General features: G+C 38.0%; 1 protein-coding gene across 4 annotated transcripts in view; it reads left to right on the top strand.

Annotated features, from left to right (window-relative positions):
* The window catches only part of ATP10D (ATPase phospholipid transporting 10D (putative)), a 122,653-nt gene that overhangs the window by 30,502 nt on the left and 71,527 nt on the right, over positions 1–20,624 (top strand). For 3 of the 4 annotated variants that reach the window (XM_024131934.2, XM_024131933.2, XM_024131935.2), the window contains exons 2-3: positions 9,355–9,680; positions 12,147–12,341. In XM_024131934.2, the coding sequence (XP_023987702.1) occupies positions 9,391–9,680; positions 12,147–12,341 (485 nt within the window). In that variant the 5' untranslated portion in view covers positions 9,355–9,390. Of the gene's footprint in view, positions 1–9,354; positions 9,681–12,146; positions 12,342–20,624 lie in introns of those variants that run through there. The other variant, XM_007117188.3, reaches the window with a different exon arrangement.

Raw genomic sequence — 20,624 nt, 5'->3', positions numbered from 1 at the left:
TTTTTCTCCCACCAGCCAGGGGCTGTTGTTAAAAAATCCCAGTTCGTAGGTTTTGGTTTGGGAGGGGGAAGAGGATGTTTTACACGGTTAAGCTTGGGACGGGGGGCAAATCGCCCATGTACTTTTTCAAGGCAGAAGCACAAAGTTACAAAACAGATCAGAAGAGATGTAGTCAGCTTCCTGGGCACAGCACTGCCCTGCAGCTCTGTCTTGGTGTTGTTCCATGACCCTGTCATGGCACAGAGGCTCCAGGTTGGCTTCCAACATGTTATGATTTAGTCAGCTGTTCTCCAGTTGACTTTCATGATATTTCCAGGTTATTGTTAGTGCCAAAAACCCCCAACTACAATATACATTCTTGTACGTATACTTATAGGTAAGACTCCCCAAAGTGGAATTGCTTTGTCAGTTGTTATATGTATTTAAAATTTTGAGAGATACTGTCAATTTGGGGGTGTGGGGTGATAGGAGGAGGAAGATTGCAGCAATTTACACTCCCATTGCCAGGGGATTTGAGTCTCCCTATCCTCACCAGCACTGGCTATAATTAATCATTTTAATATTTATCGATTGTATGGATAAAAGCAGTATCTCCATGATAGCTTCAATTTGCAACGCTGTGGTGACTACTGAGACTGTCTCTTCATATTTATTGGCCCTTCGGATTTCCTCTTCTGGGAATTGCTTATTCATATTCCTTGCCCAATTTTATTGGGCTTTTCATTTTTTTTTTTTATAAATTTCTATAACTAATTTGGATACTAGGAATATTAAGAGTTTGCCAGTCATGAGCTGCACTTGTCTCTTGATTTTATTTATGACTTTTACTATATATGATAGATGATAGATAAATGAATGGTTAAATTATTTGTCTTTACTAACTTCTCTCTTGCTTAAGGAAAGGTTTTCCCAGCTAACAGTAATAAAATATTATTCTAAATCTTCTGGTAAATTTACTGTAATTTTTAAAAACTTAAAAGCTTCTAATCTATCTAGAGATTTGTTTTTAAGTTATTAAATTTAAAAAGTCATTAAAATATTTTAATAAAAGCTCTATTTTTAATGTATAAAGTAGGAATTTAGCTTTCTTGTTTTCAAGATGGATGACCATTTATTAAACAAATTACCATTTACAAATTACCATTTACCCAGAGTTGAAATTCCACTTATGCCATATATTACCTTCCTATTTATACAAGGATCTACTTTTGATCCTCTGCGTTAATTTTCTATAAATAATTAGAAATTTAGTGGCTTAAAACAACTCCAGCTTAGTGTATAATTCTCTAGGTCAGAAGTCCAGGTACAGTGAGATTAGGTTTTTTGCTCAGGTTCTCAAAGGCTGAGATTAAGATGTCATCCAGACTGACTCCTCCTCTAAAAACTGGGGAAGAATCCGCTTCCAACTTTATTCAGGTTACTGGCAGAATTCAATTCCTTGTGGTTGTAGGACCTAGGTATCTTTTTTCTTGCTGTCAGTTGAGGATGCTGTCAACCCTTCCAGCAGCCATTCTTTTGAGTTGTATTTCATTTGCTAAATTTTATTGAGCTTTTCCGACAATATTCATAAGTGGCAATTATAAAGAAGTTTATACTTACATATTTTAGTACAGATATTTATATGATGGTAATAAATGATTATTACAATAGAATGTTTTCTTTCTACCACATAGTTGCCTTGCTATGAAATAGTATTGCAAGTTGGGTGTATGTTGCTTTTGTTTTGTGTTAATCTCATATCCAATCCCTCTCTCCTAGTGTTAACACATATTAAGAATCTTGATCTTTAGGATCTGTGGTCATATTAATTAACTTCTAAATTCCAGATAAAATGTTAATGTCACTTAAAGCAAGGTGTCCAGAGTCAGGTGGCTTTGGACACTGCATTTCTGGGTAATATTAGGCTTCAAGTAGCCATGCTGAGCCTAGGAACATGCAGCCCTTTTCATGTAGTTAATCTTTAATGGTATTTTTCCATCACTAACCAGCAGCAAGTTTGTTGTAATCCAAATTTTCACATAGTAGTAGTTTGCTGTTAAACTAAAAACGAAGTTAGGAATGGAGACTAATAAAACCTGTGTAAACTATAGTTTATTTTGTTTTTGTTTTTTGAATGAAATAGTCTTCTCCCTACCTTTAAGGACAGAAGCTCATTCAGGAGTAGTATGTCCAGGTCTAAAACATTCTTTCTTGTGCCAAGTGATAATTGACCTTTAAGCACTTAGTTCTTGGTATATTTTAAAAATTTTGTGTTAATTCTCAAGGCAGGTTTCCAATCAGTGGCAGAGTATCAGGTCAAATAAAGCATGGAACCGTCTGGTTTATTAGCAGAAAACCATGACAAGTCGGCTCTTCCTGGAGTGGGTTAAATCTTAGAATTACGAGTGATGTTCTTGATAGATCCTAAAAATGCTTCACAATAAGTTGCGCATTGGAGCTTTTGTCCACAAGGTTGCTCTGTTTACCCCTGGGAACAGTTGAGAGAGTATTGCTCTGCTTAGTTAGTTGGTTGCCTGGCAGATTCTCCAGTTCAATGAAGAGCAAAGTTGCTAAAGCTGCGTGTGACCATGTGGTTGAGTGTGAGTTACATACCCTTGAAGAAATTAAACATAAATGAGTAACTGGGTATAGTCATTACTATCAATACTATGCATACCAATTCTCAATTAATACTCCTGAATAAATACTGTAGTTGGGAGAACATTTCTCAGATTATCACCACAGTTAATCTTTACTTAGCACTTACTGTGGTTCACACCCTGCTCTAAGGGCTTTACATATATTAACTCACTTAATCCTCACAACAGTCCTTTGATCATGGTTAGGTGGCAAGTGGAGGTGCCAGGAATTGATGTCCGTGTCTGGCTCCTGAGTCTGTGCTCTTAATCACTAATATACACGCTTATTGGTCTTACAAATCTAGAAGGAAAGAATGATTTCCTGAAAAAAATCCTTCAGGCCTGGAGGAGCAGATTCCTTCTATTAATAAAGGTAGAATGATGCAGTCACAAGCTGAAATTGACTGCTTCTCTTACCTCAAACTTTCATCTTTTCCTTTTGCGGAAGGAAAGCCAGGCTGGGCCCTGAAAGAGGAAACAGGGTGTTTTTGCTTCCATTTCCCTTACCATTACTTTTCTATAAAATTCAATGATCGATGGTCATTTGTTGATGATCCTCACTTTGCCCAAGCATTAGACTCTGTGGAGTCTGGACAGGACTTAGCTGTGTTCCCTGACTTTGAAGAATGAAGCTCCCTGCAGCCCACTGTAGCAGGAGCAGTGACTGAGCCGCGCTCAGGACTGTTATGGTAGCAGAGAAGGGAATGCCCTATTGTATCTCCTGTGTGGATCCTTCTCCATCTCCCCTACTCTAAGGTAAAGCTAAAACAGTCTAGAGGGTGAAGAGAGGCTGGTGTGGTGAGTGGGTATATGATTGATAAGCCTGCTAGAAAGAGAGGGCAGCATTTGCACAGCTGCAGGGTATAAGTTATACTTTGCAACCTCCTTGATAGGTCACCTGGGTACTTATTAAATTCCACATTCCTGGGCCCCATTCTGTAGCCTCTGAATCAGAATCTCCAGGGGAAGTGCCTACGGGACTGTGATTAACAGGGCCCTCAGGGCACTCTTGTCAGTCGGGGGAGCTTGGAAAACACCGCACAGGTGGAATACAGTTTGTTCACAAACATAGAATGAATTTTAGAGCAAACGGTTGAGGATGAGATCAGGTGGTCTGAAGGTCAGTTTATGTCTTGCTGTCTTTTGTGATTGTTTGGATTTCTATTTGTATCCTACTGAATGCTGCTTGCTTCTCAAGTATCAACAGATAAATAGAACATTTACTTAGACTTGGACAACTTTAATTTGCAAGCAATGTGTTGAAAGTTCGGACTTCAGCTCAACTTACAGGGTTTCCAACCTTGACTTATTTATGCTGAGAAACAGCCAAGGAGAAGAGTGGGGAAAAGAATGAACATTGTTCATCTGCAGTGTGCCCCATGACTCTTAACAGCATCTCATTTTATTCACTAGCAAGCTGAGGCTAGGAGGTCAGTTACATAGGCCACAGAGCTATTAAGTGATGCAACCGATATTCAAACCTGGGTCTATAGAGCAGGAGGAATTTGATGTGTCAAAAAGTGGTGATCAGGGCTTCCCTGGTGGCGCAGTGGTTGCGCGTCCGCCTGCCGATGCAGGGGAACCGGGTTCGCGCCCCGGTCTGGGAGGATCCCACATGCCGCGGAGCGGCTGGGCCCGTGAGCCATGGCCACTGAGCCTGCGCGTCCGGAGCCTGTGCTCCGCAACGGGAGAGGCCACAGCAGTGAGAGGCCCGCGTACCAAAAAAAAAAAAAAAAAAGAAAGAAAAAAAAAGTGATCAGAGTGCTCATTCACTCAATTAAAATAGGTGAACCAGAACATGCAGGGTTAGGGTCAAGGGCTGTGATGAAAAAGCTTCAACATTTGTTACCATGTGAAAACATGTGCCCAATATTCTGTATTTTTTTCTTTTTAAGAGAAGCTAATTATCAGTATTTTATGTAAATTTGTCTCCATTTTAAAATGTTGGTCCTATATTCAAAAAATGTAAAACAATGTGTTGGGCAACACCGTGATAACAAAATACATCATTTGGTAGAATTTTGCTTAAGGGCTACTGGTATGTGACTTCTAGATTAAATAATCTCTAACGGCTAAGCTTTAAAATCTCATGATTCTTTCTGATTCTTGATGAGGTATGATTTACTGTGATTTGCTTTCCTTTCATATCTTAAAGAATTTTTTTCTGAATATTTATGTGAAATATTAATAATGAAGCCTTCTCTAAGTATCAGTATACTTTTAACTTTGCTGGGGTAGATGGGGAAGGATGAAAAGACTACTTCTGGCTTCTTGCTACTGGGAAAAGTGTTGCCCTCCCCTGAGCCTTCTAGTCCAACTGCTGTTTTTCAGTGCCTTTCTACTATCACGAGCTAAAAATGGCTCTGTCCACTTCCATGTATGCTTTCACCCCATGTGGATCCACATGCAATCAGTGTCTCTCCAAAGTTTGTAGAGCAACATATTAGCGAACCTTGAAACCAATTCAGTGCAGCTTGACCAGTATTAAAATGAGAGAGACTGAGAAAGAGAATAGAGTAGAAGATGCATGCAAGAATTGTTCTGTACGACTTTGTTTTAGCTGTATGTGTGTATGTGTGTGTCTGTGTTCCAGGTTGCATCACAGAATGTATTTCTTACTGGCCTGGCAGTTAACAAATTTTGTAAGCACTGAACTAGAGTGACTAAATATTGATAGATCCTTGGTCGTTCCTCCTCGATCTAAGATGGTATAAATTCTAAGCTGGAAATTTGAAAGAATTTTTACCACATGTTAATTACCTCCACACTTGGTGCTTTTTGTTCAATCCCTTGAAAACATTAACAACTTCTCTATCTCAGGGGTCCCCAACCCCCCCTCTCCACCCCTGGGCCAGAGGTGAGTGGTGAGCGGATGGGCAAGCGAAAGCTTCAACTGCCACTCCGCATGGCTCACGCTACTGCCTGAACTATCCCCCCCCACTCCCCTGTCTGTGGAAAAACTGTCTTCCACGAAACTGGTCCCTGGTGCCAAAACGGTTGGGGACCGCTGTTTTATCTTATATATATCAGTCCTTTGATCCAATAATTACTTTTCAGGCAAGAGTAGCAGTGCTGAAGGGAGGGAGGGACACTACAAAATGATAAGCCACATGGCCTTGGAGAGTAGGACAGAGACTCCATGACCGAGAGAGGATGCTGAAGAGAGGGCAGTGAGCCAGCCCCAATTCTATCTTTACTGAAATTCCTTGAGAATGAAAAGGCAGAAGGGGGAGGACAATATGTGAGTGAATAGAGCACCTAATGCAAGTCTAAGGGCTCTGAAAAGGCACAGAGGAAGGTGGACCTAGGGATACTTTGGCAATGAAATGTTTTCCATTTGTAGAATTGCCTCTTTGGAACTGAGTGAATGGGGAAAGGTGAAGTTCTTGAGATACACCATGAATTACCTGAAGTTAACACCCCCTACATGCTGTATTTGTTTAATTATTTCTAAGTTTGCATTCTGAAGAAATTGTATTCCGAAATTTAAAAATCTAAGTAGAATCTAGATTGTTGTGTGAGATTGTGGACGCTAGAGGGATACACACTCCTCCGTCTTAATTAAGAATTTAATTGCAAATGAAAACTTCTCTTTTAAAGTTTCCAGAAATAATATAAAATTGTACTAATTTCAACCTTCTGAAAACCATGAGGTGTGTCATAATGGTCACCTGATGGGATGAAATGCATGAAAAGCCCTTAGTGCTTATGTTAAGTATTTTATATTATCTATTGATTCATTGATAAAGCACTATCTTACATCCTTATTCTGGGGAGATTTCTGGATATGTTATGAACTACTTTAATAACTCCAAGTTCTCATTACTAGTTATAGGTTAAAAAGCTATTTTTATATGCAGTTGACCCTTGAACAATGCAGGTTTGAATTTCAGGGACCCACTTATACTTGGATATTTTTCAGTAGTAAATATTACAATACTACCAAATCCTAGTTGGTTGAATCTGCGGATGCCTAGGAACTGTGGAAATGGATGGCCAAGTACAAGTTATGGGTAGATTTTCTACTATGAGGAAGGTGGGCACTCCTAACCCCTACATTGTTCAAGGGTCAACTATACTGAAGTGAAAACTAGGCTTTTAAATTACTTCAGAGACAGATTTTTAAAACATTATATTGAAAAGATAGGATTATTTTGACCAGTTTACATTGATTTAGCTATCTATGGACAGATAATTGAGAGAGCAAACTCCAAAGGGCAGCAAACTGATGGGGTAGAACTTTTTTTGTCTTGTTTCCATTACTAGTATAAAACTGATAAAACCAACTTTATGGGTATTTTCTCTCACTAACAGTAGACGCTATGTATTGTGGGTCCAATATCCAGGCACAAATACACACATTTGGAGGCCAGTGTATTCTTCCCATTAAAAGTGACTTTCTGCCTGTTGTTTGTTTGCTTTAGAGCATATACATTTTAAAGATCTGATGAGTTCTTGTGAGATTATTTGTGATTCAACTTATTTTCTGTAAATACAGTGATAAAGTGATGCTACATAACTGTAATCCCTGAGATTGCTTAAAGACCAATATAGAGTAAACAAGTGTATTAACTAGAATGGATTATTAAAAATAGTGATTCACTAGAATTACTAGAATAGGACCAAATCTTTCAGTGCTGCTAGGTAATGATTTATGATTTCAGATCCATGAACGCTGGATACAGTTTTAACATCCTTAGGGGGAAACTATTAATTTCTGATTAGTATAACACTTTAGAGAAAATAATCAATAGACATGTTATAAACTTAAAATGAAGCTTAGGAAGGAAGCAAGCTTAAATAATTTGCCCAGACTATTTCAGTGCCTTGAACACTATTTTGCACTTGGGATTGCATTTATATATTTACATACCTATTGCCTCACCTAGACCCTGAGATCCTAGAGATAAGGATCCAGGTCTTAATCATCTCTCTGTCCCTAGCCAGTGTAGTTTCTAGCACATAACCCAGTTTTTCTGCAAATGCGGTCACGGACCACCTGAATCAGATTCATCTGGGGAGTTTTGTTACCAATTCTTATTGTCAGGACGCACCCACAGATTTACTAAAAATCTCCAGAGGTGCACTCCAACCTAAAACGATCAAGTAAATGCAATGACATTGATAAAGCAAGGATAGAAAGCAAGGCCGCCAGACCTTGCCCTCCACACACTTGCTGACATGCTCGTAGCCTGCTGGATGAACTTTGGGCATCTACTAAGTGCCAGCTACTCTGGATACAAAGTTAAATGAAGGACTTCCCTGGTGGCGCAGTGGTTGAGAGTCCGCCTGGCGATGCAGGGGACACGGGTTCGTGCCCCGGTCTGGGAAGATCCCACATGCCGCGGAGCGGCTGGGCCCGTGAGCCATGGCCGCTGAGCCTGCGCTTCCGGAGCCTGTGCTCCGCAACGGGAGAGGCCACAACAGTGAGAGGCCCGCCTAGCACAAAAAAAAAAAAAAAAAAAAAGTTAAATGAATCACACTAACAGTTAAAAGTAGACTGCTGAGTTGGAAAGATTTTATTTGAGTCAGCCTTACCTACTTATTAATCACATGAATTTCAGCATGTCACTAAACTTCTTTAAGCCTGTTTCCTCTTTCGTAAAATGGAAATAATGACTGTGTCATAAGATTGATGTAAATACTAGATACGATAAGGCATGTAAAACGCTTTGCAAAGTGCTTGGAATAGAGTGTGCTCTTAATAAATGTTAGCTTTTTTTTTTTTTCTTTTTTAAATTAATGGGCATACGTTCTAGTCAGGGCTGAATTTTTTGGAAAATAAGCACTGAAAATGAGGAAAATAAGGAAGAGATTAGATAGGAGTTAGGTTTGTTTTCTATCACACCACCCCCAAAACATGGTGTTGTAACTTCTACTGACTCACAGTTTGGTGGGTTGGCAGTTGGGGTTGTACTCAGTTGGGACATCTCATCTCGGTGCTAGATTGTGTCCTCTGGGCACACTCACGTGTTGACAGTCAGCTGGCAGTCAGTGGCCTCATCCATATGTTGACAGGAGCATTAGTTGCTAAGTGGGTCGGGAGTACTCATCATCTAGGAGGCCGGCCTAGGCTCAGGCATGTGGTAGTGGGAAGATGGAGTCAAGGAAGTCCCATGAGCAAGCACTTTTCAAGCCTCTGCTTGTATCGGGTTTACTACCGTTTCATTAGCCAAAACAAGGCACATGGGCAAGCATAGCTGCAATGGGTAGAGAAAGACTTCACCACTTGATGGGTGAAAGGATGTGCATACAGGGATGGAAAGCATTTGTGGCCATTTTTGTTATCTGCACAGAATGGGTTTTACTGACTGCTTACTCTATATCAGGCTTTATGCTAGGTGATTTACATGTTATTCCCTTAATCCTTACAACAATTTCCTGACATGTGTGACAGTCCCGTTTCATGGATGAGAAAACGGATGATAAGTTAAGAGACTTGTACGTAGTAAGCCCAAATTATTTGCCTCAAGTTGTGGAGTAGCCTTTTAGGTCTTGTTGCTTAGGTGATCAGGTGATCAGCCCATGAGGCAGAAGGTGTATGCTCTATTTCATAAAGATCTGGTTAAAACGGAGTTCCAGTGACTCATTTTACTCTGACATTGATACCTTGAACCATTGAGTCATTTGTTTATTTAGTATAGAAAAAAATTTAATTTTACTATTATTACTATTCTTTAAGACTTTCCAGAAGCTTATGAGAAGTATTTTAGTGGGTTTTTCTTTGTTTTGCCAGATTACCTACACAACCTGGATCTCACCGCGTTTGGACATGACTGAGCCTCTTCAATGGGCCAGATATCACTGGCAGCGGCTGACCGGCGGTGCAAACAGGGACGATCATGAGAGGCCATACAGCTATTCCTCTTTGCTTGCCTGCAGGGGCAAGTCCTCCCAGACCCCCAAACTGGCAGGAAAGCACCGGATTGTTGTTCCCCACCTCCAGCCCTTCAAGGACGAGTATGAAAAGTTTTCTGGAACCTACGTGAATAACAGAATACGGACAACAAAGTACACGCTTTTGAATTTTGTGCCAAGAAATTTATTTGAACAATTTCACAGGTACTTTTATTTTTTGGGAAAAAAAATCTTAGAATGTTCTTGGTCATTCTAATTGATATATAAGATTTTTCATTTTCATAACGTTGTTACCTAAGCCTAAGGCTTGTGACATTATCTTTGACAATTCTGGTAGAGTCTGTTGTGGAACGATGACCTCTTACATTCACATAACACTTTATGATTAATAAGATGCTTTCTCATGACAAGAGATGATATTGTTACCTTCATATTACAGATTAGGAAACTAAGTTTGGCACAGTGGTTTAGCCAGTGTGATGCCAAAAGCAGACGAGGGACTATAGCCTTGAGTCTTCTCACTCTTGCTTTGGTGTTCTTTCCATTAAACCATGGTGTATTTTAATTCTAGCTTTTTCTTCTTGATAATAGGAGAAAATAGAGATCTGAAGCAAATTCAGATGTAAGCTGTAAGGTTAGGTGAAACAAAGACATAATTCAGAGTAATATGTATTTATGGAAGCCCTCCGATCAGGTTAGGTATTGAAGGGAATGCAAGGCTAAATGGTGCTTCTTTCCTTACAGAGTTGTTTTTTTTTTTTTTTTTTTTTTTTGCTGTACGCGGGCCTTTCACTGTTGTGGCCTCTCCCATTGCGGAGCACAGGCTCCGGACGTGCAGGCTCAGCGGCCATGGCTCACAGGCCCAGCCATTCCGCGGCATGTGGGATCTTCCCGGACTGGGGGGCGGACTCTCAACCACTGCGCCACCAGGGAAGCCCCCTTACAGAGTTTTATATTTTGCAAGGGACACAGGATGTTTATACAATGAAAAGGCATAGTGGATGTGATGAGTGTTATAAGGTGCTACCAACTAGGATGGAAACCTCAAAAAGAGAAATAATACTACTAGCCAGAGCAATAGAAGGGAAGTGGCATGTGAACTTAATTATGAACGTTAAGAAGTTCAAGGCAGAGGTGTCTGCAAAGCACATTTCAGATGGAGGAAGGAATATGAGTAAAAGCAGAATGGCAGTAGCATAGAAGACTTGCTGGAGGCCTGGGAAGTAGTCCTCTGTGACTAATGCAGTTAGAGACAAATTGAAGGCAGGAGAAAACATTTAGGAAAATGCTGCATATATCCCGGAGAGTTGTAACGGAGACCTGAACTTAGAACAATGTGGGGATAAAAAGGAGGATAATCTATTACAGATACTATGGATTAGATGTAGGGAATTAAGTGAAAGGAGTCAAAAGATGATGTGAACAAGTTGAGATGTGATGATCAGGAGGTTTAACAGAAAAAGGAATGACAGAAGTAAAAAGAAGCTCAGCTAGAAGATTATTTTGCTTTTGTAAATGATGAGTTTGAGATGCTAATATCAGCTTAGAGATTCTCAGCATTTATTATTCATTCCACATACATTCATTCTCATTTTTCATTTTATATACATTCCATATACATTCATGGAACAGTGGATATGGTTAAAGTACAGATGTGAATTTGTTGAATTAATGGCTTTAACTGCTGTGGGTATTTCTGTCTATGGGAGCTTGAAATCTAGTGCCCTTGATGGAATTAGAACCTGGAACTTGAAGAGAGTTCAGGGCCTAGCCCTATAGATTTGGATGTAGTTCACATGGAAATCATTGAAGCCACAGAAATAGCAAAAAGGGCTAAGAAAAAAATTTCCACGTAAAAGGAATTAGAGGTGAGGAAGGAGGGGTATGTGTAGATTATTTTGAGAAGTTTGGTTATGGGAAAAGTGTGATAAAAATTCAAGGAACCATGCAAGATTGAGATTTTGTTTGTTTCTTTTAAGGAAAGAGGCTGCCTGAATTTGCCTTAGGGTCCAGTGGGGAAATATTTGAATATATAAAATAAAGGAACAGAGGAAGTTCTTAAAAAATTGGTTCTGAGTAGAATAAAGGCAGAAATGGAAACATTGATCTTAGCGAAAAGCAAACCCTCGGGCTTTTCTAATTATTGGGCTGGCCAAAAAAGTTTGTTGGGGTTTTTCCGTAAGATGTTACGGAACTTTTTGGCCGACCCAGTATTTTGAGCCTTGTTTGAATCTTATGTTTGGACAATCAAATCAACTTCTGAAAGTTAGAGAGTTGGTTTTTGTTGTTGTTTTGTTTTTTGTTTTTACAACAACACATTAACTCTGAATTTCCTCTTAAGTTTTTTGAACTTTTGAAAAGAAAATAGTACTTCCTACTGTGCTTTGTATTTATGTGTTATACAACTCAAGACTGTCACATTGCAATATTTACTATAATATAGGTAATAAATAATATCGCACATTTATTAAAGTATGCTCAAGGCAGATGTCTGGGGGGGTAATAAATTGTTCATTCAGATTTGTTAGATTTTGCTATTTCTCTCTGTTTTGTAGCATCCAAAATCAGCTGATAGAAACTTGTAGGGAAACACCGTCAGGTCTTTTGCCTCTTTTGCTACAGGCTTTTACATGATATATTAATACCTCCCTGTGTGTGTTTGGGTTGCAGAGTCGCCAATTTATATTTCCTGTTTCTAGTTGTCCTGAACTGGGTGCCTTTGGTAGAAGCCTTCCAAAAGGAAATTACGATGCTGCCTCTGGTGGTTGTCCTTACAATTATTGCAATTAAAGATGGCTTGGAAGATTACCGAAAATACAAACTTGACAAACAGATCAACAACTTAGTAACTAAAGTTTACAGTAGGTAAGTGTAACAGGAGATGTGCTGGGGAATACACAGGCATCATTTAGAAACATGCAGAATGTTACTTTTTCCCCCTTAGGTATGACTAGGACACTTTGTGTGTGTGAGGGGGTGTTTTCAACTAATATTTATTCAAAGCCTACAGGGAATTAAATTCAGGCATCATAGGAAAACAATAATGTGCAAGCCATTGTCACCCCGGGAGTTGATAAAGCAAGAGCTTCTATAATTTAGGCATAAGTGGAACTGAAAGGATTAAACTTCAAACCATAAAAAGGAAAGCAAGCAGATAGTTTTTAATCCTAGATGTTACAATTTGGGATTAAGAGAGGATGGGATATGAAAAACATGAATGAATATGGAAAAACAACATGGGATATGAAAAAAGAGATGAGCTTCCTGTGGAGGAAAGGAATTGTGAGAAATGGAGAAGTGTGTTCTTTTTTGTGCACAAAGCCAGCAGCCTAAAAAACCCTTCCTGCTGCGGCAACAACAGAGGGCATTCGTAGTAGGAGGTCTTTTCAGGAGCACATTTGCTCTGTTGGAGACTTGTATTTCCAGTATTTATGAAATAGAAAGCCAAGAATAAAGTCCATTAAGGTGAGTTTTGAACTCTGCTGTTTATTAATGACTACATTTACGAATGCTACAATGCTAGTGTCCGGAGACAGTTATTTATCACTCTGGGATGTATTCCTTCAAGTCATGTGCATATTGTGGTAGGGGTAAACCCATGGGGGACGGTTTACAAAATTGGGATTGTGCTACATATATTTTATTCTAATTCTTTTAGCCTAATAGTACACCATAAATATTTCCCATGCCTTTAACCTTCAAGAAAGTACATTTAATAGCTGCATTGTCTATAATATGACTCTAAGGTAATTTAACATTTCCCATATTTATATAATTCTGAGAATGTATGTTTCAGTGAGTATTCTTATACAAAAGTGTTGAAGATCTATGATTATTTCAGCATTATAATTAGAAATGGAATTACTAGATCAAAGAGGAGGAATATATTTTAAAATTTATTTTACTGAAGTATAGCTGATTTACAATGTTGTTAATTTCTGCTGTACAGCAAAGTGATTCAGTTATATGTATGTACATTCTTTTTTATATTCTTTTCCATGATGATTTATTACAGGATACTGAATATAGTTCCATGTGCTATACAGTAGGACCTTATTGTCTATCCATTCTGTATATAATAGTTTGCATCTGCTTATCTCAAACTCACAATCCATCCTCCCCCACTGCCCTCCCCCTTGGCAACCGCAAGTTTGTTCTCTATGTCTGTGAGTCTGTTTGTTTCATAGATAAGTTCATTTGTGTCATATTTTAGATTCCACATATAAGTGATATCATATAGTATTTGTCTCTTTCTGACTTACTTCGCTTAGTATGATTTCTAGTTGCATCCATGTTGCTGTAAATGGCATTATTTCATTTCTTTTTTATGACTGAATAGTATTCGTGTATGTGTGTGTGTGTGTGTGTATACTTTACCTTCTTTATCCATTCATCTATCGATGGATACTTAAGGTTGCTTCCATGTCTTGACTATTGTAAATAGTGCTGCTATGAACATCAGGATGCATGTATCTTTTCAAATTATGTTTTTTTTCTGGATATACACCCAGGAGTAGGATTGCTGGATCATATGGTAGCTCTGTCTTTAGTTTTTTAAGGAACCTCCATACTGTTTTCCATAGTGGCTGCACCAATTTACATTCCCACCCACAGTGTAGGAGGGTTCCCTTTTCAAGAAGGAATATATTTAAGTCCTTCTTTGGGTGGCTTTTATGAAAATAAATTGCAAAGTTTATAATGTTAATTCTCTGGAGTTCCCTTTCATGAGAAATGTATCTACTTCTTAAAAAGTCATCATTAGGAATAGATTTGTGAAATTCTGAATATGTTAACTGCTTTACAAGTTAGGGTTTGGTGTTACTTGTTTTCATTTCAGAGTTTGGAAAGCTTATGGAATATTCTGAGGATAGTGAGTGTGTTAACTTGGCCTGGGGGGAGTAACCAAGTAAAAGGGCAGTAATCAGAAATAAAAAGTTAGAGAGGGAATTTGAAGCCTACTGTTGGAGACACTCCATGACCAGGATACTGCTTAGACATTGAGTAAAAAAAAGTTCTCCAGAGAAACGGAATCAATAGGAATAAGATTTATTTTAAGGAATTGGCTCATGGGATTGTGGAGGCTAAGAGTCCCACTATCTTCCATCTGCAAGCTGGAGTCCCAGGAAGCCCAGCAGTGTAGTTTGAAGGCCAGAGAGCGATGGTGTTGATTCCAGTCCGAGACTGAAGGCCTGAGAATCAGGAGTGTCAAGGGCGGATCAGTGTCCCAGCTCAGTCAGTCAGGCAGAGAGTGAATTCACCCTTCCTTCACCTTTTTGTTCTATTCAGGCCCTCAACGGATTGGATGATGCCCCCCCACACTGGGGAGGGCCATCTGCTTTACTCAGTTCACCAATTCAAACGCTAATCTCTTCCAGAAACACTCACAGACACACCTAGAAATAATGTTGAACCAAATACCTGGGCATCCTGTGGCCCAGTGAAACTGACTCATAAAATTAACCATCACAGATATTTTCCTTTAGTGGTAGAGAATGCATCTTTTGAGTTAAGAAGTAACATGGTAAAGGTTGTGCTTTAGGAGGATTGGTCCTCTCAGGTCATGGGAATGGCTTCTGTATAGATCTGCCTCTACTAATCAATCCAGGGTACTACTGGGAGTAGATGCTAAGTACAGGAGGGGATTCATAGAAGAGATACTATGAAGAAGAACCCAATGGAATTTGGTGAACTTCTGTGATTTTTTTTTTTTTTTTTCCTGCTTTGGAGGATAAAAGTACCACCAATAGAAACAGGGAGCTTTAAATTCATCTCAGGTAGAGTGAACTGTAAATGATAGTAAGACAGGCATCTAAGTGGAAATGCCCAGTGGGCAAATAGGGCACACATATTACAGAAGTTCTCGAAGGAAAAGCTACAGAGAGAAATTTCAAAGTCATCAGTCCCTTTACGAGTTAGGAGTTTGACGTAAATCCTCAAGGGAGAAAATGTGAAGAGCTAAAAGACTGAGCTTTGAGCCCAAAGGTAGGCACCTGTTTCAGCCTTTGGAAAGACTTCAGAGGCTCCATTGGACAGATGCTGTCACTATTCTGAGATCTCAGAGCATTTGGCATATTTCTTGGGTTGATTTCAGTGCTCTGATATAGACTCAACTTTCATAAGATACTAATTCTAAATTTGTCAGACTAGAGATTCTGTTCTATTCTAGTTTCCAAGTCAGAATAAATGATATCTAAGTTTAAAAGTTTAGTTTTATAATAAACAGAAGTATATTCTGAACAAATTTAAGTTCACTTGACTGACCAAGAGTTCAACCAGATGACACAATTTTTTTGTTGTTGTTTTGGGAGGATGATAACTCAAAGCCTTGTCCTGATAGTGGAAATTTGTCTTCAGTGTTACATGAGACAATGATTAGGGAAGACTTCTCTGAAGAGGTGATATTTAAGCCAAAACCTGTAGGATTCTGAATTTTGTTCTTTATTAGAATTCTTCAGTGGCTTTCCCCAAATTGATTTTAAAGACCTATTATAGAAAACAAAATAACTTTTTTCTCTTTTCTCTTTTGATGTGAACTCTACTTAAATAAGGAAAAATTAGTTCTCTTTTTTTTTCTTATACTCATGTCTAATCTAAAGGGAACCAGAAAAATTGATGTATAGAAAAAATGAAAAAATAGTTCATGGTTTTTATTTTAAAGTCATAGAGCACTTTACTGAAACAGTGCTGTGAATCATTTGATGACATTTAAATGCTTATTATGTGCCAGGGATAGAGAGGTGAAATGTTCATATAGTCTCTGCCTTCAAAAAAATAGCTGTAAGAAATAGGATTTTACAGTGATTATATGATGAACAAAATCCATATTTTGACCAATTTTAAGATTGCTCAGCTAATGCCAAATTTAGCAAATGGAAAGAATATTTACATGTATTTTTAAATACAAATTCTTGTACATAAATAATTGCTGATTTTTAGTGATAGTTTAGAGTTGTTACTGTGTGTTTGTTTGCTTTTTTAGCTTATTCTAAAAAGTTCTAATCCTGATTCCTTCACTTAGTAGCTGTGTAGCCTTGGGCAAATTATGTAAACTAGCTAAACTCCAGTTCCCTTCATTATGAATAAAATAGTATAAAACAGTAAGCATAGTACCTAACCCTTTCAAGTGCTAAGTGAAGGTTAGCTATTATGATTATTATAAGTTAATAATGACTATAAGCTAGAGTTTGTCACATGATCAAGTCATTTAATTAATATTTGAGAACTTGTTAAAACATTGTATGATTTTATAAATACTAAAATTTCCTAATGGGGAACCTGGTATAATTTTTTTCTCAGGGGTCCCATTAGACATAGTTTGGATCTGTTTTAGATGATTTGCGTATAAACTTAAAGATGAGATGCAATATTCTTTTCAATTGTTTAAGGTCTAGTCCAAGATACCACTTTATGATTGCCTTTCATAATAGAATTGTGTAGCTCTTTATGTCTTTTTATTATATTCTATGTAATTTGCTTTTGTTTGGTGTAGAAGAAATAATGCTTACATTCTGACCCCTCCTCTCTTGTTCTCGGAACAAATTATAAGGATATAAAGAAATAAACGTGGGCTCTAAGACCATGTCTTGTTGATTTAAGTTAATGTACTAACTTAAATTCCTATTAAATACAAAGAAATTACCTTAGAGGACAAATTATTTCTCAGTAAAATTAAGTTGAAAATATGCAGCTATTAAATCTTGCAAGCTTCTGAAAGAAGCATATTAACATTTCTATGCAGATAATTTGGTTCTTATTTGTAATAATATGTGGTCTTTCACAAGGTGCTTAATTTTCTTTGGGAAAGTATCATAGGGAAATAACAAACGCTAGAATAGAAATTAAACATTTAAACCCTATTACACCTCAATTACATTAGAATGAACTATTATCCAAAACCTGACTTAAGATTGCCTTTAAAATGGCAGCCATTTGTAAGGTTTTAAGGTTTACTTCAAGGATAATAGAAGTGTGCTGAAAATAAAACTATTAATCATCCAGCAAATTTAAGTGCCTACTGTGTTGTAGGCACTGAGATATTTAGAGGTTTAAACAAAAAACAGATAAAATGCCTGCCCTCCAGGAACTTACACTGTTTTCTGATCTTTAAAAATCACCATATTGTTGGTGTTAGGAGTTTAAAAATACTAGCTAATGTTAATATTTTAGAATTATCTCATAAATTCATAGAATTTCATGATTCTTGAAATGAGACTAAATATCAGTGGCCTTCTAAGATATTAACCTTATTGATGTGTGACATTTTCCAAAGCAGTGGTTCTTGAAATTCACTTTCTAATACACAATTAAACCATGTTTTGTTTGGTGGTCATTGGTAAGTTACTATAGCTGGAAGTAAAGTCTAGTATTTGAGAGGTGGACTCTGGAGCTACCTGCCTTGTTTCAAATCCCAGGAATACTAGGAACTGTGTGACCTGGAGCTAGTGACTTAACCTGTCAAAGTCAGTTTTTCTCATTTCTAAGAGGTGGGGGAGTGGGGCATAGTGCATTCATCGTACCACCCACATAACACTGCCGTAAAAATTAAATGAATTGATGAATATAAAGCATCCAGTAAATCTTAGCTACTCTTGTGTCCAATGATTATTCAGTATTTGCTTTTTATAAACTGTTTTTAGTGTTTTATTGGAAAAATACTAAAGAACATCAAAAAGAAAAACTCATTCATAATCCCACTCTTTCAATTTGTTAAAGTAGGAAGTAGAAGTCCACGTTTTCTGTCTTTCCACCTCTCTCCTTCCAACCTTCACCCCAGTGGAATCACTATTAATAGTTCAGTGTATTCTTCCCAACTTTCCCCAGTGATTGTGTATTGACATAAAAGCTGTGTGACATTGCATTCTTAAAGAAGCAAAATGGGTCTAGAAGTTTGCCTGAAGAATGGATTATAAGTGCTATATCCTGACCAGTGAGAGTAATTACAGAAGCACAAATAACCAAGTAGATACAAGAAATTCTAGTTGTACATTTAGGCTGTGGGAGAAGGAGAAGGTTCTTTTACTACTTTTAATTCTATATCCGAGAAGGAAATATAACCTCATGTTGAGTCTACCACAATTAAAAATTCTCAAAGCTAGTTAAAATTGGCAATGAGCATTGTCACTTAGCTTGTAGTTTCAAACATCATGCTCTCCCATGCCCTATGGCATTGTGCCTCCACTCTCACTCTGACTGATACACTGTCCCACCTTTCTTGACCTGACTCACTCTAGATCATCCTGCAAGGCTCACCTCCTCCAGAGCTAAATGTCCCAGCTGTTTGCTCCCATAATAACCTGTGCATACCTCTCTTATAAAATTGCTGTTTGTGTCAGTTTTTCAAATTTTGACCATAACTTCCATAGGGAGATCACCATATCTTAGTCACTTTTGTATTCTTAGCACCTGACATGGTAACTCACATAAATTAAGATCAGTATGTGTTTCATTGACCTGAGCTAGCTACCTATTGGGAAAATTAGCTACTTTAAAAAAATCCTAGTATGGACTCCAAATAGGGAAAAGTGAAGTGAAGTTAATTGTAAAATTGACCTCATTTGAATTTTGTTCCAATGTAGAGTAAATAAACTTGTCCCTTAGAGGAAATCTATTTCTTATGTTTGAAAGAAAAATAAAATCCTTAACCCTAATATCAAATCTGTCTTCTCTCCCTACTTTCACAAATTCTCAGCAAATTTTCTTATAGCTTTCTTCATAGAAAAAGTAGAGGTCATTAAGCATGAATTAGGTACTTCAGTTCTTTCTTACATCGTCTACATCTTCACCTACTTTCTTCTGACTTTACATGAAAAGGTGACTCCCTGCCTTGTAATAGTAATTCTTTCATCTGCATTCTTAATTCCATTCCTTGTTACTTCTCCATAGCCTCAAACAGCACCCCCCAACTCTGTCCTCTCTTGTACCTTACCTTCTCCATGGGCTTCTTCCCTGCATGCTACGTGCATGCCCAGTTCTTTCATCCTTACTGTCCTTTGCCTTACCTTCCCTTGCAGTGGCTGCTTTCACCCTTTATTCCTTTCAGGGCTAAACTTCATGAAATATTCTACTTCTTCAACTTCCAATTATGCCTTAATTCACTGGAGGTCTCAGTTTCTTCTTCACTCTCCGCATCAACAGTTTCATGCTATCAACTTGATAGCAGACATTCTAATAACCACATATCACAGGCATGGCCCCTTTGTGGCTTTTGTTACTCTGATGGCTCACTTTTTGAAATTTCCTTCTTTTTTGATTTCTCTGACATTTCCTCTTGGGTCGTTACCTTGTGTCAGCTGCCCTCTATGTACCTAGGACTTGCAAGTTTATATTTCTACTCATGAACTTCTGATCAAAACCATCAAAATGCTGGACCTCTTCAATTTTATATCTCACTTCAAATAAAAACTTTCCAAACCAAATTTATTATCTTCACCATGTTGCAATCAGTTGCTTCTATAATCTGGGACATGGGGAAAGGCACCACTCACCATAGAAGTTAGATACCATAGTGTCACCCTTGATAACTTTGCATGTAATAAGTCAGAATACTTGTCTCTAGTACCCAAATATGTCTTGATTTAATCTTTCATCCATCCTTTTTGCTGCCTTAATTCTAACCATCTTTATCCCTCCCCTGAATTATTTCAATAACTTTCCATTGGTTCCTTGCCATTCCTATTTCTAACCAGCCTGCCACCCAACAATTCATCCATTACTCTGTAGCAGGAGTTAGCAGGTAGAAATAGAATCATATCCTTCTGTGAACCTTTAGTGAACATCCATTTTCTATGGAATGAAATCCCTACTCCTAGGAATGGCAGTAAGCCGGAACCTTCAAAATATGACTCCTGGGTTCCTTAAAAAACTAAAAATAGAACTACCATATGACCCAGCAATCCCACTACTGGGCATATACCCTGAGAAAACCATAATTCAAAAAGAGTCTTGTACCACAATGTTCATTGCAGCTCTATTTACAATAGCCAGGACATGGAAGCAACCTAAGTGTCCACCGACAGATGAATGGATAAAGAAGATGTGGCACATATATATAATAGACTATTACTCAGCCATAAAAAGAAATGAAATTGAGTTATTTGTAGTGAGGTGGATGGACCTAGAGTCTGTCATAAAGAGTGAAGTAAGTCAGAA

This window comes from Physeter macrocephalus, chromosome 7 (genome assembly GCF_002837175.3).
Source record: "Physeter macrocephalus isolate SW-GA chromosome 7, ASM283717v5, whole genome shotgun sequence".
Taxonomy (NCBI): domain Eukaryota; kingdom Metazoa; phylum Chordata; class Mammalia; order Artiodactyla; family Physeteridae; genus Physeter; species Physeter macrocephalus.
This window is presented reverse-complemented; position numbering and strand designations above follow the sequence as displayed.